This window comes from Pocillopora damicornis, chromosome 11 (genome assembly GCF_964200805.1).
Source record: "Pocillopora damicornis chromosome 11, jaPocDami1.2, whole genome shotgun sequence".
Classification (NCBI taxonomy): domain Eukaryota; kingdom Metazoa; phylum Cnidaria; class Anthozoa; order Scleractinia; family Pocilloporidae; genus Pocillopora; species Pocillopora damicornis.
In genome coordinates this window covers 9292831-9311720 of record NC_142680.1, presented here as the reverse complement: position 1 = coordinate 9311720, position 18890 = coordinate 9292831, and the positions used below count along the sequence as shown (strand labels likewise).

Below are 18890 nucleotides of genomic sequence, written 5' to 3'. Positions count from 1 at the left end.
CTACTGAATGCAAGCGCGATAGAAGGCGTTCGCTCGTCTCTGCTGTCATTGCAAACATGGTAATGGAAGACGTGGAGCAAAGAGCCTTAGCCACTTCACCGGTTAAACCCTTTTTTCTGGAGACGAAATGTCGATGATGTTACTTCTGCAGTATCTGGAAATGAAGCGGAACGCCTCCTATCGCACTTGAATTCAATAGGGCCGTCTTTCCAATTCACCCTTGAGCGTGAAAAGGATAGACATTTGCCCTTGATTTAAATGTGCACAGAAGGGAACAGGGTAATTTAGAAACAAGTGTCTATCATAAACCTACCTACACCGACAAATGCTCACCACCCTATTTGCCATAGAAAGTCTGTAGCCAAAATTTTACTCAGGAGGTCTGACTGTCTGCCATCTTCACTCCATTCGAAGACTGAGGGAAGGAAATATGTTTCTAATGTCCCAAAGGCGAGTGGCAGTACTAAAAATTTTCTCCGTAAATGCGTAAAAAACAACAACAACAACGAACCGACGCTATTGACTCTATTCCGTGCAGTGAATGTGGTAACGAGTACATCGGACAGACCAAACGTCAGTTTGGTACACGTTTGAAAGAGCATCAAAAAGCGGTCTTCTGATGAAGGTACTAGACAGGAGTGTCAAAACGTCTGGTCTGTGAACTGTAACTTCTCGGTTACATTCATTAAATCTGTAAACCAGAGTAGCATCAAACCATGTCTGAAATTTTAACCGTTAGTTGTAAAAGCCATCACCCCATGAGAATCCTTTTACTAGCCCCTAACCTGTCCACCACTTTGAGTTTCTTGTGCTTTCGCGACTCTCCCATCAATAAATTTTAATTTAAAATATTTGCATTCAATTTCAACTTTTTGCGCTCAATCTTAGCTTTCTACACTGAGCAGGTTTAATTGACATGTTCTAACCCAATGAGCATGCTGAAATTTAAATATGTACATGCATATTATTAACTGGTTGAGTTATTTGCTGTCTGTAAAGTTTTGCATTCGTCATGGCGTCGAAAGAATTCTCTTGCGTCATTTTCGTCTGTCTCTTTAGTTTGGGAAGTGCTACGTACTGTAGTGACTCGAGCGATTGTGTGTTGAGTGAAACCTGTTGTTCAGATAACGTCTGTAGAGACAATTGTTACTACTGCACGTACAACTATCAATGTGGTACAGGCGAGGAATGTTGTAATCACGAATGCACCTATTCATGTGTTTCGCATGCTGGATCCATTGCAGGCGGTGTCATTGGTACAATAATTTTCTTCGCCATAATCATTTCCATTACATCCTGCTGCTGCTGTGCTTGTTGCCCATACTACCGCTATCGTACAGCCGGCACTGTGGTCGTCACCCCACAGCTTTATCAACCGTACGTATCAAATCATACCCATATGATAATGACGCAGCAAATACAAGCTCCTCCGCCGGTCAACTACAACCAGCCACTTCCAGGTTACCTACAGGCTCCTTCGGGACACAATCAGCCTCCTCCGCCTTACCCAAGCTACCCTCCGCCTTCAACTCAGCATCCCCCTCCTCAAGGATAAGCTCAAGCCGGTGCGATGCCTCCCGCTGTCGGCGCTGCTCAGCCGGTGAAACACTAACCGATTGTACGAGACAACCAAGTACGCCTGCTTTTTTTACGAACGAAACAAGACACTTAATTCCTCTAAAAACCTCGGTTTCACTGAAGAGCAACACGCCTGTTATTTATTAGTACCAAGTTAAGCACTTCGATAATAAGTTGTAGAGTTTTTAGACTTTTGTCAGATTTTTCAAAACTTGTGGCATACCGCAAATAATTTATGGTGAATATGGTTCAGCCCTGTTATCTAAGCTTCCTATTTGTGTATTATGCAAATTTATATTGGCGTGTTGAATTAATGACGCATTTTCCACAACCGTGAAATGACGTTGGATCACGGCTGGTAATCACTGCTCGCCACTGCAGCACAACTCGTGGACACAGGACTGTCCACGTTTCTTTGGCTTTTTTTTAGGCCTTGACTGCAATGCAGTCTTTATGAAATTGAAAGCCGTAATTCCATTTTTATTGAATATTTTCTAAACTTTTCATGCGGTGGAAAACCAAGAATTAATTTAAAAGAGCATAAGATACAACAGTACATAAAATATGGATACTGATGTGAGGGTGAAAGGATTAGTAACCAACTGATTTTCCTTCAGCCATTCATTAAAGCTAAAATGAAACTGAATTGTATTTATTTTGTACAGGTCTTAAAAATTGATGCGGTATACTCACAACACTCAACATAAGGTAGACCCTGGTGCAAAGATACAATGTATGGCCTAACTTTTCTTAGAATATAATCATTATTCATAACAGGCTTCATCAATAACTTATCTATAACAAATAATTCAACAAGGCAGCTTGTAGATTGCTGTCAGAGATGTAACGCAAGTCTGTTAAGTAGTTACATACAACACACTAATATTTCCTAATTAGAAAAAAACAAAACAAAACAAAAAAAACATGCAAAAAGATTTCATTAGAATTCTCTTGAATCGAGTCTACGAGCCGTCCTTCCTTTTTGGCAAATTCAGTCACGCAGGTTAAAAAAAAAAGTGAAAACAAAAAATTAATGTATGTACACAAAGTGGAAATCCTCCTGAGTTCTGACTAGTGTACCAATATCAATTTTATTTTTCACTGTTTTCTCTGACTCAGACGACAGATTTTTGCCAACAAGTAAGAACCGCTCATGGTCTATCTTAAGACCAGTTTTTAACATGCTGTAAGGATGTGTTGTTGTGTCAAACAATGTTTACCAATCAGGTTGTACTTTGTGTACAATGTATCACACCTGCAGTGCACTCTTATCCAATATTTCTCTTAACATTGCTAAACTGACCACCACAAACAGCATAGCATTTGTTTACCCATATTATCACTCATTAAAAACCAAGCTCTCACTAATGTACAATACTCAAAATCTTGACAAGCCATGAAAAAATATGTCCCCTCTTCTTGAGTCATCATTTAGAATTGAAGAGGCTTCATGTACCTTAGGCCACTCCTGCCACCAGTGAATCATCCTCATTTGATCTTTTGATTTAAAGGAGAACCATGATACCACTGAAGTGAAGTTAATAATTAGGTTGTCTTAGCTATTTTCATTGATAATATATTTTAAAGCATTTAGCTGAATGAAAAAACAGTCCAGAAGGAGACTTCACTTAGTATCCTTAATGACTAAAACAGTCCGTGCACAGCCATTCAATACACTTGTATGATAATGATATGTAAAGACAATCCAAGAAGTCTGTGAAGCAAGATCTGATTGTTAAATCTTAAACTAAGCACCAGGCAGGCAAGTGCAGCTGTACCATCTTCCATTTCCATGTATCCATTTACAACTATGCCATCTTAAAAATACCCAATACTTAATTGGTTCGCCACATGTTCATAGGCCAGAGGAGAATGACTTCCTTCCATACGATCACCACATACAAGCACACAATGTCTGCTAGATGGCAAAGTGATTTGCCTCCCTTTAAAAAAAAACCAGCACATTTCAATTTATTTACATTCATGGTGGACTAGTTGATACAGGAAAAAGCCCCAGTTTATCTGGAGTACACCATTGCATGTTGAGATCCCCTACTGGTGACATATTCACCACAACTTGTCCCAGTGTAACCAGGTATTATAGCGGCTTGGTTGCCCACTACATATCTGCTGCCAACATAATGACTGGAGCTTCCTTCAATAGTGGATGCATTAGGAACAGCACTGACTATTGGCAGACCACTTGGAATTCCCCCCAAGGCATAGGGTGTGGCACCTAAAATGCCTCCTGCCAAATGAAAAATAAAAAAAAACAGTCATAAGTTTGATTTACCCAAAGATAGTTAACTCAAGTTTAGCAAGAAGCTGGGTCAGGGTGCAGTGTGTGAATCCTTGCTTTCACATATGCAATATAACTATTAGTGGCTACCAGCAAACTTTCAAGAACACTGTAAGAATTACCTATGATGGCCAGCCACACCATCCAGCCAAGTTCTAGCTTGGTCAAGTTCCTCTCTGTTATTGTCCTTCTTTTTTTTTTAGTAGTTAGGGGCAGGAGGGGGGGGGGGGGGGGGGAGAAAGCTGTGGGTAGGTACATAAATAGTTATACCATCCTTTCTGCCAAGCTGTCTGGCTAATTGTTATGTACTAAGTTAAGATACTTCACTCAGGTATGTTTTTTGACAATTTTTTAAGTCAGCTCCTACTCTTAACCTGTTTATGGGTTAGACACAACTGGAGTCCACTGATTGTAACAACATTTCACTTTCATTACCTCCACTATAAGCTCCCACTGCATTGACCACAAGTCCATTACCCATAATGCCTGCACCACAACCAGCGTCCAAGCCATTCTCAGCACCAACATTTGCACCAGTTCCTGCAGAGCTGACCATGTTCCAGTACAGCTCTGTTGGGGAGACAGTGTTGCACCCTGCAGGAATAGGAGTCTGGGTGCCAGTGTAGCGGAAGTAAGGGTTTTTCAGGTCTAGTGTGTTTGTGGACCTGACCTTTGTCCCATCCAGTGAAAGCTCAATTTCTACATCATAGCTCTGTCTATGAAATAAGAGCGAATATCAGCATGGTGGTGGTCCTTAAGGAAAACAACATCATGACTTTGCCTCCACAGGAGGCAGTAGTCATAAAAAGAGACTAAATGGTTCAATGTACTAGTAAATAATAATAATAATAATAATAATAATAATACAAATAATAATAATAATAATACAAATAATAATAATAATAATAATAATAATAATTAGGAAGTAAAAAAAAAATGCTTTGACAAGAGGCAAATTTAAAATGAGTGGTAGATTCCAGGATTTCTGGTGTTGAATGAGCGAAATATAATTGCATTATCCTTAACACATGCAACTAGTTTTGAGTTTAAATTCCATCTCTGATAAAGTTAGTTATTTAATTCTTCTTATTCAGTCTGAGATACTAGCTTATCAAGACACGAGTTCTCTGATGCTCAGTTTACTGAGCATCCAATTACAAAGTTGGAACTGACTGTCACTGTGGAATGAGTTCTTGTGGAAAATCCTGCAACTCTTTACAGGCTTTAGTTTGCAATTACCTCCTGTTGGAGATGAGAAGAACTACCCCAGATAATGCCTGTCCAACTTTTGCAAATATTGGGGTGCGGAGAAGACATCGAACCTGCAAAGTTCAAAAGTCAAGAGAATTACCAACAAGAAAAATAAAAATATTCTACCATAAAATCAAACCACAATAAGCAAAGCCTAGATCTAATAAAAAAAAATCCTTCTATATATGTTAAGACTCAAAAGTGTCTAGTCTCCCCCCTTTCAACCTGATAAGTTCTTGGTTAAATTATCTTAGGGTTAGCATTAGGTTTAGGTTCAGGCTTGAGTTATCAAGTTTTTAAAATTTTTTAAAAGTCACAGTCAGGTGTTTTAGAATTTGCAATACTGAGAGATTATATAAGGGATCCAGTTTCTGGGTTGTAACGTTTAACAAGCACTAAATATGTCAATGATCTTTCTAAATTTCTGATTTCTCTTTTAATTTTGTAGTTCTAAAATATAAGTCAAAACACTTAAAACAAAAATGGATCTTGGGAATCACATGAAGTGCCTGAAATTCTGTGAAAGCTACAGTTTTGTTTTTAAACATTTCTTTGCATTTTGAGTGTTGGGTGTCTTCAATGACAGTTTGTCCCCAAGGCAAGAACAAGAGTTAGCCTTCATTAATTTGTGATTGTTTCTCTCTCATAATTGGTGCAGTGTACTTGTGGATAGCTGAGGATTTATGGAGGGTAATTAACTTCACATATATATATATATACCTGGTACCAATGAGTGAGTGGCTCTTGTGGTGCTGTAGAGAGCCATACTGGAACACTGTGATGTAAGTAATCAACAAAAATAATTACTGGGTTATGTGTATACTGCAATCTTAACAAAAGGAATTAAAATCAATAGTGGTCTGCATTGAGCTAAAGACAAAAAATTCATTTGTTTGAATCTCACACTGCTATGTACTACAACCTTTTGAAAATTCCAATTTAAATTTTCAGCCAACTTGCTACATGTACATTGTCAATCTTTGTTCTGTTGTTAAGTTTTATATCAAGCTGTAAGATTTTTATTCTTGAATTGTCTTGATCTAAAGTCAAAATGACCATTTGCATTCATCCTTTGCCTCTTCCTCCCTTGAGTAGGGGTGTTACATCATGACATGTCAGCTAAGCCCTTTAGAGAAATGATCACCCATCACTGTCAGCTGAAATGTTATTTCTGGTGACCATTTTCTAATTTTCAGTTCCTGATGATCCATAAATTAAACACGTCTGGAGGGGAAGAATGACTAAAAACCCTTCATTGACATGAACAAGTCATGTACACCAGCCCTGTGCATGTCAGGGGATCTAAGTGCAAGTATATCGGAAGACCTCTTTCATATCCTCAAATACAGTATGTCTGTATACATTATGGACACAGCTTTAGGTACTGCACTCACTTGCTTCCTTGAAATGAAACATCAAACCAGAAAGCGAGGCCATGAACTGTTCCTGAAGTGTGCAATGTGAAATGTAGTGGAATTTCTATTCTGCAAAATGAAAAATATCATACTTCTCAGAACTAAAATAGTTATAATTATACCTTGCAAGTCTGTGGCAATACCCAAGCACCTCTATGAAGTGCATAAGCCAAATTCAACCAATATAAATCACACAGAGATGTTGGTCTTTGAATTGGAAATTTGCCTGTAACAGAGATGTTATACCTATGTTGTGCTGTATGAATTGTTACAGGACATGCAACATCTTAGCTTGATACAAGGGATCAATATCAGTATCTGGACAATTGCCCACCTGCCCCTCCCCTAACCCAAAATTAACCCTAACTTGTCATCAATTGACTGTTGTTGGGTTTGGGGAGGGGTAAGTGGGCAGTTGCCCAGATACTGATATCGATCCGATACAAGCAACTTTCAAAGAATTTCCCACAACTTCATGTCAAATCTTATCAACTGAGAATAACACTTACAAATTAAGATGTTAATTTTAGCTACTACAATTTTTAGATTGTGATCTTGTTATCTTTGACTACCTGTGCAAATCTTCTTCAGCGGCACTAAGAAAATTTACAGTGTGTGTCACAGGTTTGGCCATCAGAATGCGTACATCAAACGTATCCTGTTACAAAGGAAGGAATCTTATTCAAGGTTAATCATTACAAATAAATACACAAAACGCACATTTAAGAGATATTCTGGGTGAAAAAAATGCACTTTAAAATTCTTAAGGGCTATTCTCAATTGCAGAATCCAGTGACTCAGATCAACACTTAAATCCAAAACTTGCAAGCTTAAATAATCTAGCATGATTAAAATCAAGCTACCATTCTCCTAAAATGATGTAGTAACATGTTTGACAGAACTCAGGGTCAATGCTAAGCAATGGATACCTCCAAAATTTGCCTGATGAAAAATATTTGATTTTCAGGTTGATTTTTGTTCAATATTGTACTTAATCTTTGAGCATCTCACTTGAAATATCAGCCAGCAGCCTCATTTCAAAGCTACAATCCTGCAGAGCCATTACCAATTCAGAACTTGAGAGAAATATCTGACATGTTACAAAAAAGGCTGAAATTGTGACAACCTATTCAGCATCAGACCTAAGTGACACAAGGCAGATGATCGTTAAGGTGCCCTGATTCAGTCTTGCATGGTACTGTGGGCTCTGAGAAAACTGTCTCCTCACAAGCGATCCTGAGCCATGCATTGAAGGAGCTACTTCATGGTATTATAACCAACTCTGTCCAGTATAACACCTTTGAGCTACATATGATTTGCAGAACTGATAAATATTTCCATTCAGTTTGAGATAAGGATATTGCCGAGCCACTTTTTATTCAGACACAAATTGCTTTAATCTGAGACAGTTCTGATTAAAAAAGTCTCTTTCTGGCTTCCTTGTGGTACACTTAAGATCATCTTCAGTCTTAATCCATTCTCATGATATGATGAAAGTAACTTCGGCTTTATATTGTTCTTTGACTGGTAGAACAACATCACAAATAAGTACCTCCAATTTCCATGCTCAACCACATCAAAATAACGCCAGTCCAGATCATTTGGAAATGGAAATTTCAAATTTAGTCATGAGTTAACATATCTAGAATTTGACATCTTTTAATTGAAAGACTCTTTCAAGGATCTTCAACTAAAGTAAACAAAAAACAATCAAAAGCAGGAAAGCTTACCACAATTGGTTGCCTGAAGTATTCTTCAATTGCAGATTCTCTCAAATTAGACAAATCAACTCCATAGAATGAATTCTGATACCTAGTACATACATGAACAACAATGCTCACTTAGCAATAACTATAATAAGAGGCTAAATAAGCTACCAATGATGAATATATTACAATAATCAAAGATAATATCACTCAGCATCCCAGAAAAACTGTAAAACAACATCAGAAGCTCAATGGGCTGTAAAACTTTAGGCACTGTCACCCCTCTCCAAATGTTCACTATACATGTACAAGTTTTACCCTTTACACTATAACATCAGTATGCATATTCTCCATACTGTTCTCTATACATCCTTTATGATGCTGACAAGGAGAATTTGTTTAACAATCTAGAGCTTTGTTAGTTGGAGATCATTTCCTTTATTCTCATAAAATAAATGTTTGATTCAGGGGTGATATTGTAAGGAGAAATTTGATGCTGGTCACTCTAAGGAGTCAAAGGGTTTAAGAAGTGGTCAGAAAAACTAACAAGAAACACCACTGGGGAGGATTAGAATAGCGTCCATTAAAAAAAAAAAAAAAAAAAAAAAAAACTTTAAAACTTTTGGGTACAAAATTTCCAATTTATTCTTGTTGTTAAAATTAAAGTTGTTCAACTGACACAAATTTGTAGGGAAAAAAAAAACTAATAGAAGGGATGTCTTCAGGACAGTACAACCATTCTACGCAATCATCATGCCACAAACGAAATCTTTAACAAAGGAGATATTGCTAAGTTGTAACCAAAATAGTTTTGTAACATCAGTAAACAAACAATGCTCACCAAAAGTTTGCTTTGGAGAAGTGTTCCATATAAAGTGCATCATCATAAAATGGAGCCACATGCAGATCACCGGTTGTTGGAAACATTTTACCTTCACAAAAAAAAAAAAAAAAAAAAAAAATATCAAGAGATGAAACAATCTTTTTTTTTTTTTTTTTATTTGTCTGTTTGTTTCATTTTATTTTGCTTTTCTTAAAATCCTGCAGCCAATGACCAGATACCAGCAGGTCTGTTCACATGTACCTTTCATCCATTTATCCCTAGGCTAGATCATGCATCCTGACTACAAGAGAAAAAAAGACTTGCAAGAGAGTCAGAATGCTTACCATCAGGTTTAAGCCATTTCTTAGCATGAAGATAACTCTCCAACATTCTTTCATTGTAAAGCATATAACCCATTGGTTCTGATATGATAACATCTACCATCTCTGGAATCTCTACCTGCAAAAAGAAAAAAAAAAAAGGAAGAAAAACCAGGAAATTGTTAATTCCAAAGCTTGCAAAAGAGTTAATTGTTTCCTCCAAAGTCTGATTCATTTTTTGCAGCAATCCAGGAGTGCATTGATTTTATCTTACTTTGCTAGGGGAAATTTTTATCTTGAGCTTAACTGGAACTTACCTCTTCAACTTTTCCAGGAATCACAATCACTTTGTCTGAAAGATTATTGTGTTTGACCAAAGCCTACGAACAAGATTTGTAAAAAAATAGTTTACTTTCATGAAAGAGTTCACATATCTTGAGGGGAAGTAACTACATGTAACTAATTCAACTGGCAATCAACATTTCTCTCGACTCTAACGACAACAACCTCAACCAAGGTTACAGCTTCAAAAAAAAAATGAACACTAGCACTGGCAACATTGATTTTTAGCAGTACAACAGGCACCTAAACTGTATTTTGTCCATAGTGATTAAAGTTACTAACTGAGACTAGTTAACCAGTAAAATTAATTTCTAACAAACTAAATATTCCTTAGTATAACAAAAAACTAACAAACAATCAATAGGACTCCCACTGTGCTAGCAAATAAACTTAAAACAGCAACATGTCTGATAGCCAGACACTGTACACACCTCTGCATGTGAGGCCATCGAGCTGGCTTCTATGGCATAAACTTTTTTGGCTCCTGCCTGCACAGCAAAGAATGAAAGGATTCCTGTGGATAAAGAAAGAAAGTGGACTAAGCTGAGTTGGCTTCAGGAACCAGTCTTAAAAAACAGACAGGACTTGCTTTTCTTGAGACTAAAAGTTCCATCCACCACAATAATGTTAATACTTGTGCATCATAGACTGGTGTATTATACCTGATCCAGCCCCAACATCGATCACCACCTGCAAACAAAAAGAGAGGCAGGAGAGATTATGAAAAAGAATTTGACAGAAATAGGAAAAATTCAAGGAAACGAAAGAGTCTTATAACCCGTTCACACCATCAAAACATGTCTAATTAAACAAAGTTTAATGAAACCATGTTTAATTAAACATGGTTAACTGATCAACCCATTCACACTAAACAACAAGAGCTGACAACAATGCAGCCTCATGTTTGTGCTCAGCCTCACATTCGTGTAATTGTAATTGTAATTGTAATTGTAATTGATGTAAAATGTTACAACATCATACAGCCACAACATGTAAAATGTAAACAAAATGGCAGATGGGCAAACTATTTTGCTTTTATATTGGAAAACACAGACAGAAGAAAGCCGAAAAATCGCAGAAAATTGTGCAAAGTAACAGGAGGGTTTCTTTGTGCTCCCAAACTCTTCCGCGCATTTTGATTTCTGCCGCCATTTTGAATGTGTATTATTAAACATGATTGTTAAACTACACTGTGAGGTAGTTTTATTAGGCATGGTTTTAGATGTGTTTTGTTAAATGCGGCCACAGTGTGAACAGCCTGTCTTATTAAATCTGTTTATCAAAACAAATTTTAAACATGTTTAAGCTTTGGTGTGAACGGGGTATTAGTAAGATCAACTAGTACCTAACTTAAATATTAAAAACCAATCAACCATTGGAGGCACTGCGGCCTAATTTGAAGTGCACCGGACCCCAAGACCAGAGGTTTGGTACAAGACCTGGCCAAGTCAATGTGTTGTGTTCATGGGAAAAACACTTTACTCTGACAGTGCCTATTTTCACCCAAGAGTATGAATGGATACAGTTGAACCTCGATTATCCAGACCTTGATTATCCAAATTTCTTGATTAACTGGACTTTTCCTCTGGTCCCAATTTCATTAAAAATATTTATTAGTCATGACTGAGATCTGTAGCCATAATCTTTTTAAAACTACAGTGCTGAAAAGTGAAGTAAAGGTAAGTTTGTTTCACTTTGAAAAGGCAAAAGCAACTCTTACATGCATCATAACTGATAAAGGAAATCAAGTGAGGTCTGATTGGCTTACATTCATATTCTCAATTATCTGGACCATTGATTATTTGGATTATTTTTTCCAGTCCCAACAAGTCTGGATAATCAAGATTTGACTGTACCTCTGAATTCTTAAGTAAGCCTGATGACATGCTGGGGAAGGGTAACCTTGCATGAACCAGCATCCCATCCAGAGGGAAGTGGCAATACACCAAGTCACTTCATGTTATGAAAACTGAGATACATGTAAGCTCCAACTAAATCAGCCCTTTGGCTGGGGTACATTCAGACTTCCTTTGATTTACCAAACAACTGTTTCCCAGTAAGTAAATAGACTTCATGGTTAGACTTCAAAAATACCACCCAATTACCTTATCCTGAAAGTCAGTGTGATTCTGCAACATTGCTCTTTGATATGTGGAGGTTCTCACATAATCCTGTTTGATTGAGAGAGAGGTTTAAAATATGAAGAACTAATATGTTAACCCATTTACAACCTTACACACACAGACATGCCCAAACCATCTGAAAATTTACTAGTTTGTAAATACTTGCAAAGCTCCATTGCACTGAGAAAAGAGTGAACTCATCCTCAATGCAGTTCAGGGTATAAAAGACTGGATTACAGAAACAGCAAGGGGAGCTCTAGAATCAATAGCAAACTTATCTGAAATTAGAACTCAATTGGAACACAGTATATGACTGACACCTTATATTAGATGCACAACAACAAGACAGCATCCAATACCTTGAAAACAATCAAGGTTTTGCAATAAGCTTCAAACCAATTTGAAATCCATATCATCACAATAAAATACTTTCACTCCCTACAAGAGCGAGTAAAACCCTTTAACTCCCAAGATCTGGTTTTAAATTCTTCCCTCTGGCTGTCACACATTTCTTTGTAAATTAGCCACAAGAATTTAAATCAAGTAACAACTTTTACTGGATAAGTTTGAGTATTCTCATTACCTGTTTGCGGGATGATGTATGGATATTGTAGGGAAGCTTAATACATATCAATCACTTCTGGAAGTTCAAGGGTAAAAGACCCCTCAAACAATTAAAGGCTAATATACTTCTACTGCATATTACTACATGTATTACATAGATCAATATTTTTATATCAACCTGTATTGCTGATTACTTTTCCGCCTGCTGTTTTGCACTGAAAGAATTTGCCTATATTCAACTGTGCAATTACACTTAATACTTTTTGCATTTTTTTAATAAAAATATCTTTGACATTTTTTATTTAATTCAATTTAACATTTGAATATTTACTCGTTTGTTTACATCATTGTTTTGGCTGAGAGACAAAAAACAGTGCCATTATTTACTTGACAATATTTATCTTAGAATGTTTTTGTGTCCTCGTAATCTTTAAAATTAATGGTCAATATTTGCAGTTATTTCTGCCTTTGTCAAACAAATTTGAAAAACGCCAGCTTCCATTTACCTGCATCATGTTTTGTTGCTGCGATAAATATCCATAAAACTGCGAAAAAAAAAATTAAAGTTAAAAAAATGGATGAAGTTAAAAAAATAGATGAAATTAAAAATAGCCACTTACAATGTATATAAATGAGAAAAATAAAATATTGATAACAGATGTGATTCAAATCAGATAATATTTTTTTAAGCATGCTGCTGTGGATTTTGCTACTGTATAATGAAAAATAATGTTTAAGAAAGATCTTTATTTTATCACAAGCACAACACAAAGAAAAAATGTGAGTAACTCATGAGTCATGAGGAACCCCCACCCAGACTTTGGACTTCAGATCCTAATGCTCTTTTACTAAGCTACATAAAACTCTATGGTGAGAGAGGCCGTCACAAAGTTTAACATTTTTCAATTAACACAAGTACTGCATATTTCTTTCATCAGACGGTGCCACATGAATAAATAGAAAAATAGAGAAAACCTCCCGAGTTCCTCAAGGCTCTAGGCCCTGGTATTCATCCCATTCTGCTTTTAAAAATTGCCTGTACATCATTACATTGTAACCTATTCTTTCAAACAATAAACTGCCAACAATAGAAAACAGAGGGACTACTTCATAGATACTACTGAGGCTGATGTCTCAAGGTTTTGCGTGCATGTGCAATTTTTTGATGCACACGATTTTTTTTATTTGCAATTGCATGTGATTTTTGGCATGTTTAATTCTGTTTTTCAGTTAACGTATACACAAGCGTTACTGTAAGTAACTTTCTTGCTATATCTCTTCTTAGAGTAATAGCATATTTTTTTGCTGTTTAATTTCTTTGAGTTCACTTATCAGAAAAAAAAAAACCAAGTTGACCTCTATTTTGTCACAAGCTTGGAAAAAATGGGGAAGGAAAATCAATACAGTTGCAGATAAGGTTCTTTATTCTAATTACATTTAACTGCAGAGGAGAAGTGATACCTAAACGTAGGTTGCAAAGATTCATGCTGTCATCATCAAATGATCTATGCTTAACAATTGGTTCATACCTCAGCATGCGTTCATCGAGATATGAAGCACACAGGAAGTTTGGAGAGCACGAAAGATGTGTAAGAGTTGCTCAAGGCGTAGCCGAGAGCAATTCTAACTTTTTGAGTGCTCTCCAAACTTCTCAAGTGCTTCATATCTCGATGAACGCCCAGCTGATGTAGGAAACAATTATTTTATAACATTTTCAACCCAATGGAAAATTTGTTTTTCTGGAGGGATTTGTTTGCTGACATCATGAGCGTGCACAATAGGAATATAACGCATGCTTGCGCAATTGAATTTGATTACAAAAATTTACTAGCTATGTTATAATATGATCTAGTAGATATTTATGCTGTGATCATCTTCCTCACCTGAAAATACTGACTGGCTGATGCCTTTTCTGTCCTCTCATCAAACAGTGACCGCTTCTTCATTCTACCAGAAGCAGCATTCAACAGTTCTTTAAAGTCATTGACATCTGCAAAAGAGCGATAAAAACAATTTAAAAACACAGAAAATGTAATGAACAAATAGGATTTCGAGAATTAATCCTTTAACTCCCAGAAGTGATTAACATGTAACTTCTCCAAATAATATCCATACAATATTCAGTAAACAGGTAATGAGAATACTTAAACTTATCAGGTTAAGGTTATCTTGATCTAACACCAAATTCTCATAACTTGTTCACAAGAAATTGTGTAGCAGCTAGAAGGGAGAATCAAAACTCAGATCTCAGGATTTTAAGTGTTAATAAACTTGCCTGAATCAGTCCTACTTAGATCTAGCCATAACCTTTTGGGTCAACGCCATGAATTTGACCATTTCTGAATGATGAAAATTATTTTTCATATCCATTAATTCCTAAGGTCTGATCATCACTCTCTCTTCTAGCCACAACACAACCCTAAAAAATTGGTTCAGATAATTTGTTTTTCTAAACATAAACACACTGATGCCAACCCTTCTCATCACCAATTTACTAAGGGTTTTATTTTATTTATTCAAGAGAAGTACATGTACATGTACATGTAATAAGTTAATTATTGCTATGATAGAGAGGGCTGGGAAAAAGGATCAAGGAAGACAGCCATAGATTCCAACAAACATCATGCAAATGCAACAGCTAATTGTGTTATTTTCATTTGCATAGTCTCAAAAATTAAAAAGAGGGCATAAATGGAAACAAGCTTAAAGTTATTCTGTAAAAGCCTTAACCATTTAACCCTTTTGAGTGACTAGAATCTAATTTCTTCTCACAATATCACCTCTGAATCAAACTTTGAGGTCACAAGAATAAAGAAACTCATCACTAACTAAGGAAGCTCTTGATTGTCAAACAAAGTCTCCTTGTCAGTGTTGTACAAAATGTAAGGAGAACAATATGGAGAATATGCATACTGAGGTTGTAAATGGACTCTCATCATGAGAAACTTTGTGGTGAGGGGGCAGTTCTCATAGGTTTCAGCTGACCCTCATGAAACTAGCTACCTAAATAAACAGTGGTTACTGAAATGTCATATAACCCTGTATTATCCAAAGAAGCAGGAAATACCACTAAAAGTAAAAATTATCCATTATGTTTGATATGTGCAGTGCAATGACAGGAAAACAAGTAGATAAGAAACCTGGATAAGATTTCACTGGATGGGACAATTGGTGAAAGTACAGATTATACCATTATCTTTAAAATTTCAGTTAAACAAAACCAAAATAAAAGTGTATAAGTACTTTTTAAAACAACACAAGCTGGGTCCTAATGATAAGGTTGTGGACCATTTCATGATTATCTCTCCTGTCAAAAGTGAAACTTGCACAATACAGCTGCACAAGAGCATGCACTATTTTCTCTTAAAATATCCACTCTCTTCCTTTGTACACCACTGAATGTTTATTTTACACAACTGCTTTTAGATGAATTACAGTCTGTTTTTTTCTCTGGATATGAATACAGTGTAAAGGTTTGATAACCGTGACGGGAAAAAATTGGTATGAAAACAGACTAAGATGAGAGAGCAAGTTATTTTTGACACAGCATTTAACTTGTCATATAGTTGTGAAAAAATCGATTAACTAGACACGTTTTAATGAATAAGGCACCATCTTTCTAAAACCGCACAGCTGATGAACATCAGACTAATTTTAAACTACTCTGTAATTTAGCAATATGTTTCCACATTGCAATTAGCAAATATGGAACCTTGAAAGAGCTCCTTGTTTTACTTAAACCGATAATGTTATTTATCTTCCCACACCTTCCTCCGGCATTTTAAAAATAGATAAAAGAAAACGTTATTCCAAAGTCTTCTCGTACATTATTTGCGCAGTTTGAGAGAGGATTAATTATTGGTAAGCAGGAAAAAGGAAATTTTTCCATCCCACCTGAATGAAAACCTTTCGTAATTAAATCAATGAGGTATGGGTAATTACATAGCCTAAAGCTACTCTATTCTTTCAAAGCACTTAGCTACAATCAAAATGTTAAAAATACTTGCATCGTTGTCAAATATATACCATAAATCTAGCGGTATGTATTATGCATGAGCTCGCTACAGTAGCATGAGTTTATAACTATTCATTGTTCCCCATCAAAAAACCTTGAGATTCTTTCACTTTTACTCTAGTTCGACTGTAACGTGAATTTTATAGAAACAAAGGCTTACCTTCTCTATGCGAAAAACTCAGAAGAACACTAAAGTTCTGCTCGGGAAGATCTATAAGGTACCTCAGCCGACCCATTTGGCTGTGGTCTGTGTTTTTCGTCACTCTAAAACTTGGCATGTATTCATTGCCTGAAAACAATTTGAAAAAGCACGTTCTACAAAGCTCTAGGTTTAGTTGTTTAGTTGTTTCAAAATACACCAAAAAGTGTCGGTCAACTTACCACTTCTGACACGAATATCAAGTGAACCGCTACCAGGATCTCCAAAAACATCGACGACACAATCTCCCCCGTCTTGCGTCGAAAGTGAGTAGTCTCCTTTGATAATTTGAATTCGACAGTTCCGAAAGGACTGCGACTTCACCGCTATTTTAGCGCTCATCGGGTAATCCATGGGAATTTGTCTGCTTAGATAGCACGTCAGGGTTACAAAACAAGATTACACGTGCATTTGTAACTGAAATTATATTTCTTCATCGCAAAATTGCGGTTTCCCTAGGGAAAGAAAGAGCGTGGGCTCAGAATTTACAGTTGGGTCCAGGCTCTTTTGTTTTTGCTCCTGTGGTCTACGTAAGTGTCCACGTGACTCTGGAAAGAGCAAAGGAATCCGTGATGTTACCCAAATAAACGTTTGTAACCCCTAAGCTCATTTAATGATTTTTACATAAAGAGGCCATTTTTCTAAAACAAAAAAACAAAAAACCAAAAAAAAAAAAAACGATTTTTTTTAAAGCGGATATTGAAATATTTATCGAGGCTAAGTGGTCTAAAATTTCTACCAATACAAAAAAAATCACTATGGCCAATATAAAATATCACTTATAAACAAATGAGCAATTTCCGAGGAAAAAAAAAATGATATCTATTTTGAAAATATATACCAGCGGTCTTTCTGGCTCGCGCACTCTGACACGTTTTTTTGCAAGTTGTCTGGTCACAGTTCTTGGATATTCTACAGAAACACATCACATTTTTCCTCCTTCTCAGGTCTGAAGTCAAGACATAATTCTAATTCTTTTGGCATTTTTCGGTTGAAGTAATTTATCCTTAGACAGCCGTCTAAAGTTGATAAATTTCGTTGCAAATTTTTCTCAGACATGGAGTCTCACAAAGCTAAGGCAATCCAGGATTGCAAAGGATTGTCTTCGCTCTATGATTGATCTAGACAGTTCGTGACATTTTCCTCACAAATCAGTTTCAAGAGTAGGCCCTGAAACACGACTTAGTCACTTGCATTTCCATGCACCGCGCCTCGCGCACTTTCCATGACTTAATTTGAGCTCTCATTGGTTCTCATAAAATTTGCATGGCTTTAATTGGCTGTGATAATTACCCCGGTCCAATAACACTCAACTTAAAAGCTTATTTGTTTTTATTCTCGTTCCCCACGCAACCAAACGGTGCCATGTCGCTTCGAAAAAAAATGCGACATGACGTGTATTTTATTGCCTCAAGACATAGCGACTCCAAAATTGTGAGCGAAACCGGTTCATCATTTTACGTCAATCAACGAATGCCCTTTTTTCGTGCTCTCCTTCCTCACCGTGCCGAGCCGTTGAGTTTGCACTGATGAAAAAATTTGAAGGAAATGAAAAGGATCAGAAGTTTCGAGAGGGTAAATCATTTGTGCTGCTGGGGCTAACATCGATATCATGGCTTATGAATAGATTTTCTCTCCAAATCACATCATTTTGTGCCTTGAGTTCCGTTGCGAAAGGTAGAAATAGAAAGCTAGCGATGAAAAACCTTTCTTCTTCAATGAAGGTTTTTTTTTTTCATTCGCTGAAGTATTTGAAAATTGTGGGAATATATAGGCTATATCTCACAGTATAGAATTGATTAGTCAAAAGCCTTCAGTTTAAATGGTAAACCCATTAGAAATTAAAGTTTGTAAAACGGAAATAATATTTTAAAATCAATTTGGCACCCGTCTGTTCTCCCGCGCAACATCCCGTGTGGGTTGTTACACCAGTAAACCGATAGGAAATGCTGTCTATTGCTTAAATATTCCAAGAAAGTTTAAAGACTTGAAAAACTACCCTCATTTCGGAGAAAACCACAAAACATAAATTCCGGAATATTTTAAGATCCCAAAAAGGTAATAATAGAACAGAAAACAGCTAAGGAAAGAGAGGTTTAACATGGATTACAAGAGAAGAACATGAGGAAGTAGGGCTAAATTTTACACGATTTCCAACCCGAACAACGCAAAACCAAACCCTGCGGATGTGAAAGAACTGCAAAACTGTCGACTAATTTACTAAACGTGCACGCAAGAAATTAAAAACTACGTCA

General features: G+C 36.5%; 2 protein-coding genes across 2 annotated transcripts; one reads left to right on the top strand and one right to left on the bottom strand.

The window, feature by feature from the left end:
• The first annotated feature begins 903 nt into the window (after nt 1-903).
• LOC113686221 (uncharacterized) lies at nt 904-2224 on the top strand. Its single transcript, XM_027203816.2, has one exon. The coding sequence runs from the start codon at nt 1013-1015 to the stop codon at nt 1553-1555; it is 543 nt and encodes a 180-aa protein (XP_027059617.2). The 5' UTR covers nt 904-1012; the 3' UTR covers nt 1556-2224.
• Nucleotides 2215-17111, bottom strand: LOC113686219 (histone-arginine methyltransferase CARMER). Its single transcript, XM_027203815.2, has 17 exons — nt 16818-17111; nt 16597-16725; nt 14305-14411; nt 12928-12966; nt 11840-11905; nt 10397-10424; nt 10166-10248; nt 9710-9772; nt 9417-9531; nt 9091-9181; nt 8274-8355; nt 7116-7201; nt 6523-6612; nt 5849-5903; nt 5117-5199; nt 4313-4593; nt 2215-3826 (listed from the first exon to the last, which is right to left on the bottom strand). Exons 1-17 carry the CDS (start codon nt 16987-16989, stop codon nt 3597-3599), a joined length of 1800 nt encoding a protein of 599 aa, XP_027059616.2. The 5' UTR covers nt 16990-17111; the 3' UTR covers nt 2215-3596.
• Between the last annotated feature and the right edge of the window lie 1779 nt (nt 17112-18890).

Excerpts from the sequence above, each read along its gene's own strand:
- LOC113686221 (XM_027203816.2), top strand. The coding sequence starts at position 1,013 with ATGGCGTCGAAAGAATTCTCTTGCGTCATTTTCGTCTGTCTCTTTAGT.
- LOC113686219 (XM_027203815.2), bottom strand. The coding sequence starts at position 16,989 with ATGGATTACCCGATGAGCGCTAAAATAGCGGTGAAGTCGCAGTCCTTT. Across the intron at positions 10,249-10,396 it reads CGATGTTGGGGCTGGATCAG|GAATCCTTTCATTCTTTGCT; the intron begins GTATAATACACC and ends CTTTATCCACAG. Across the intron at positions 8,356-9,090 it reads TTCTCCAAAGCAAACTTTTG|GTATCAGAATTCATTCTATG; the intron begins GTGAGCATTGTT and ends TGTATGTACTAG.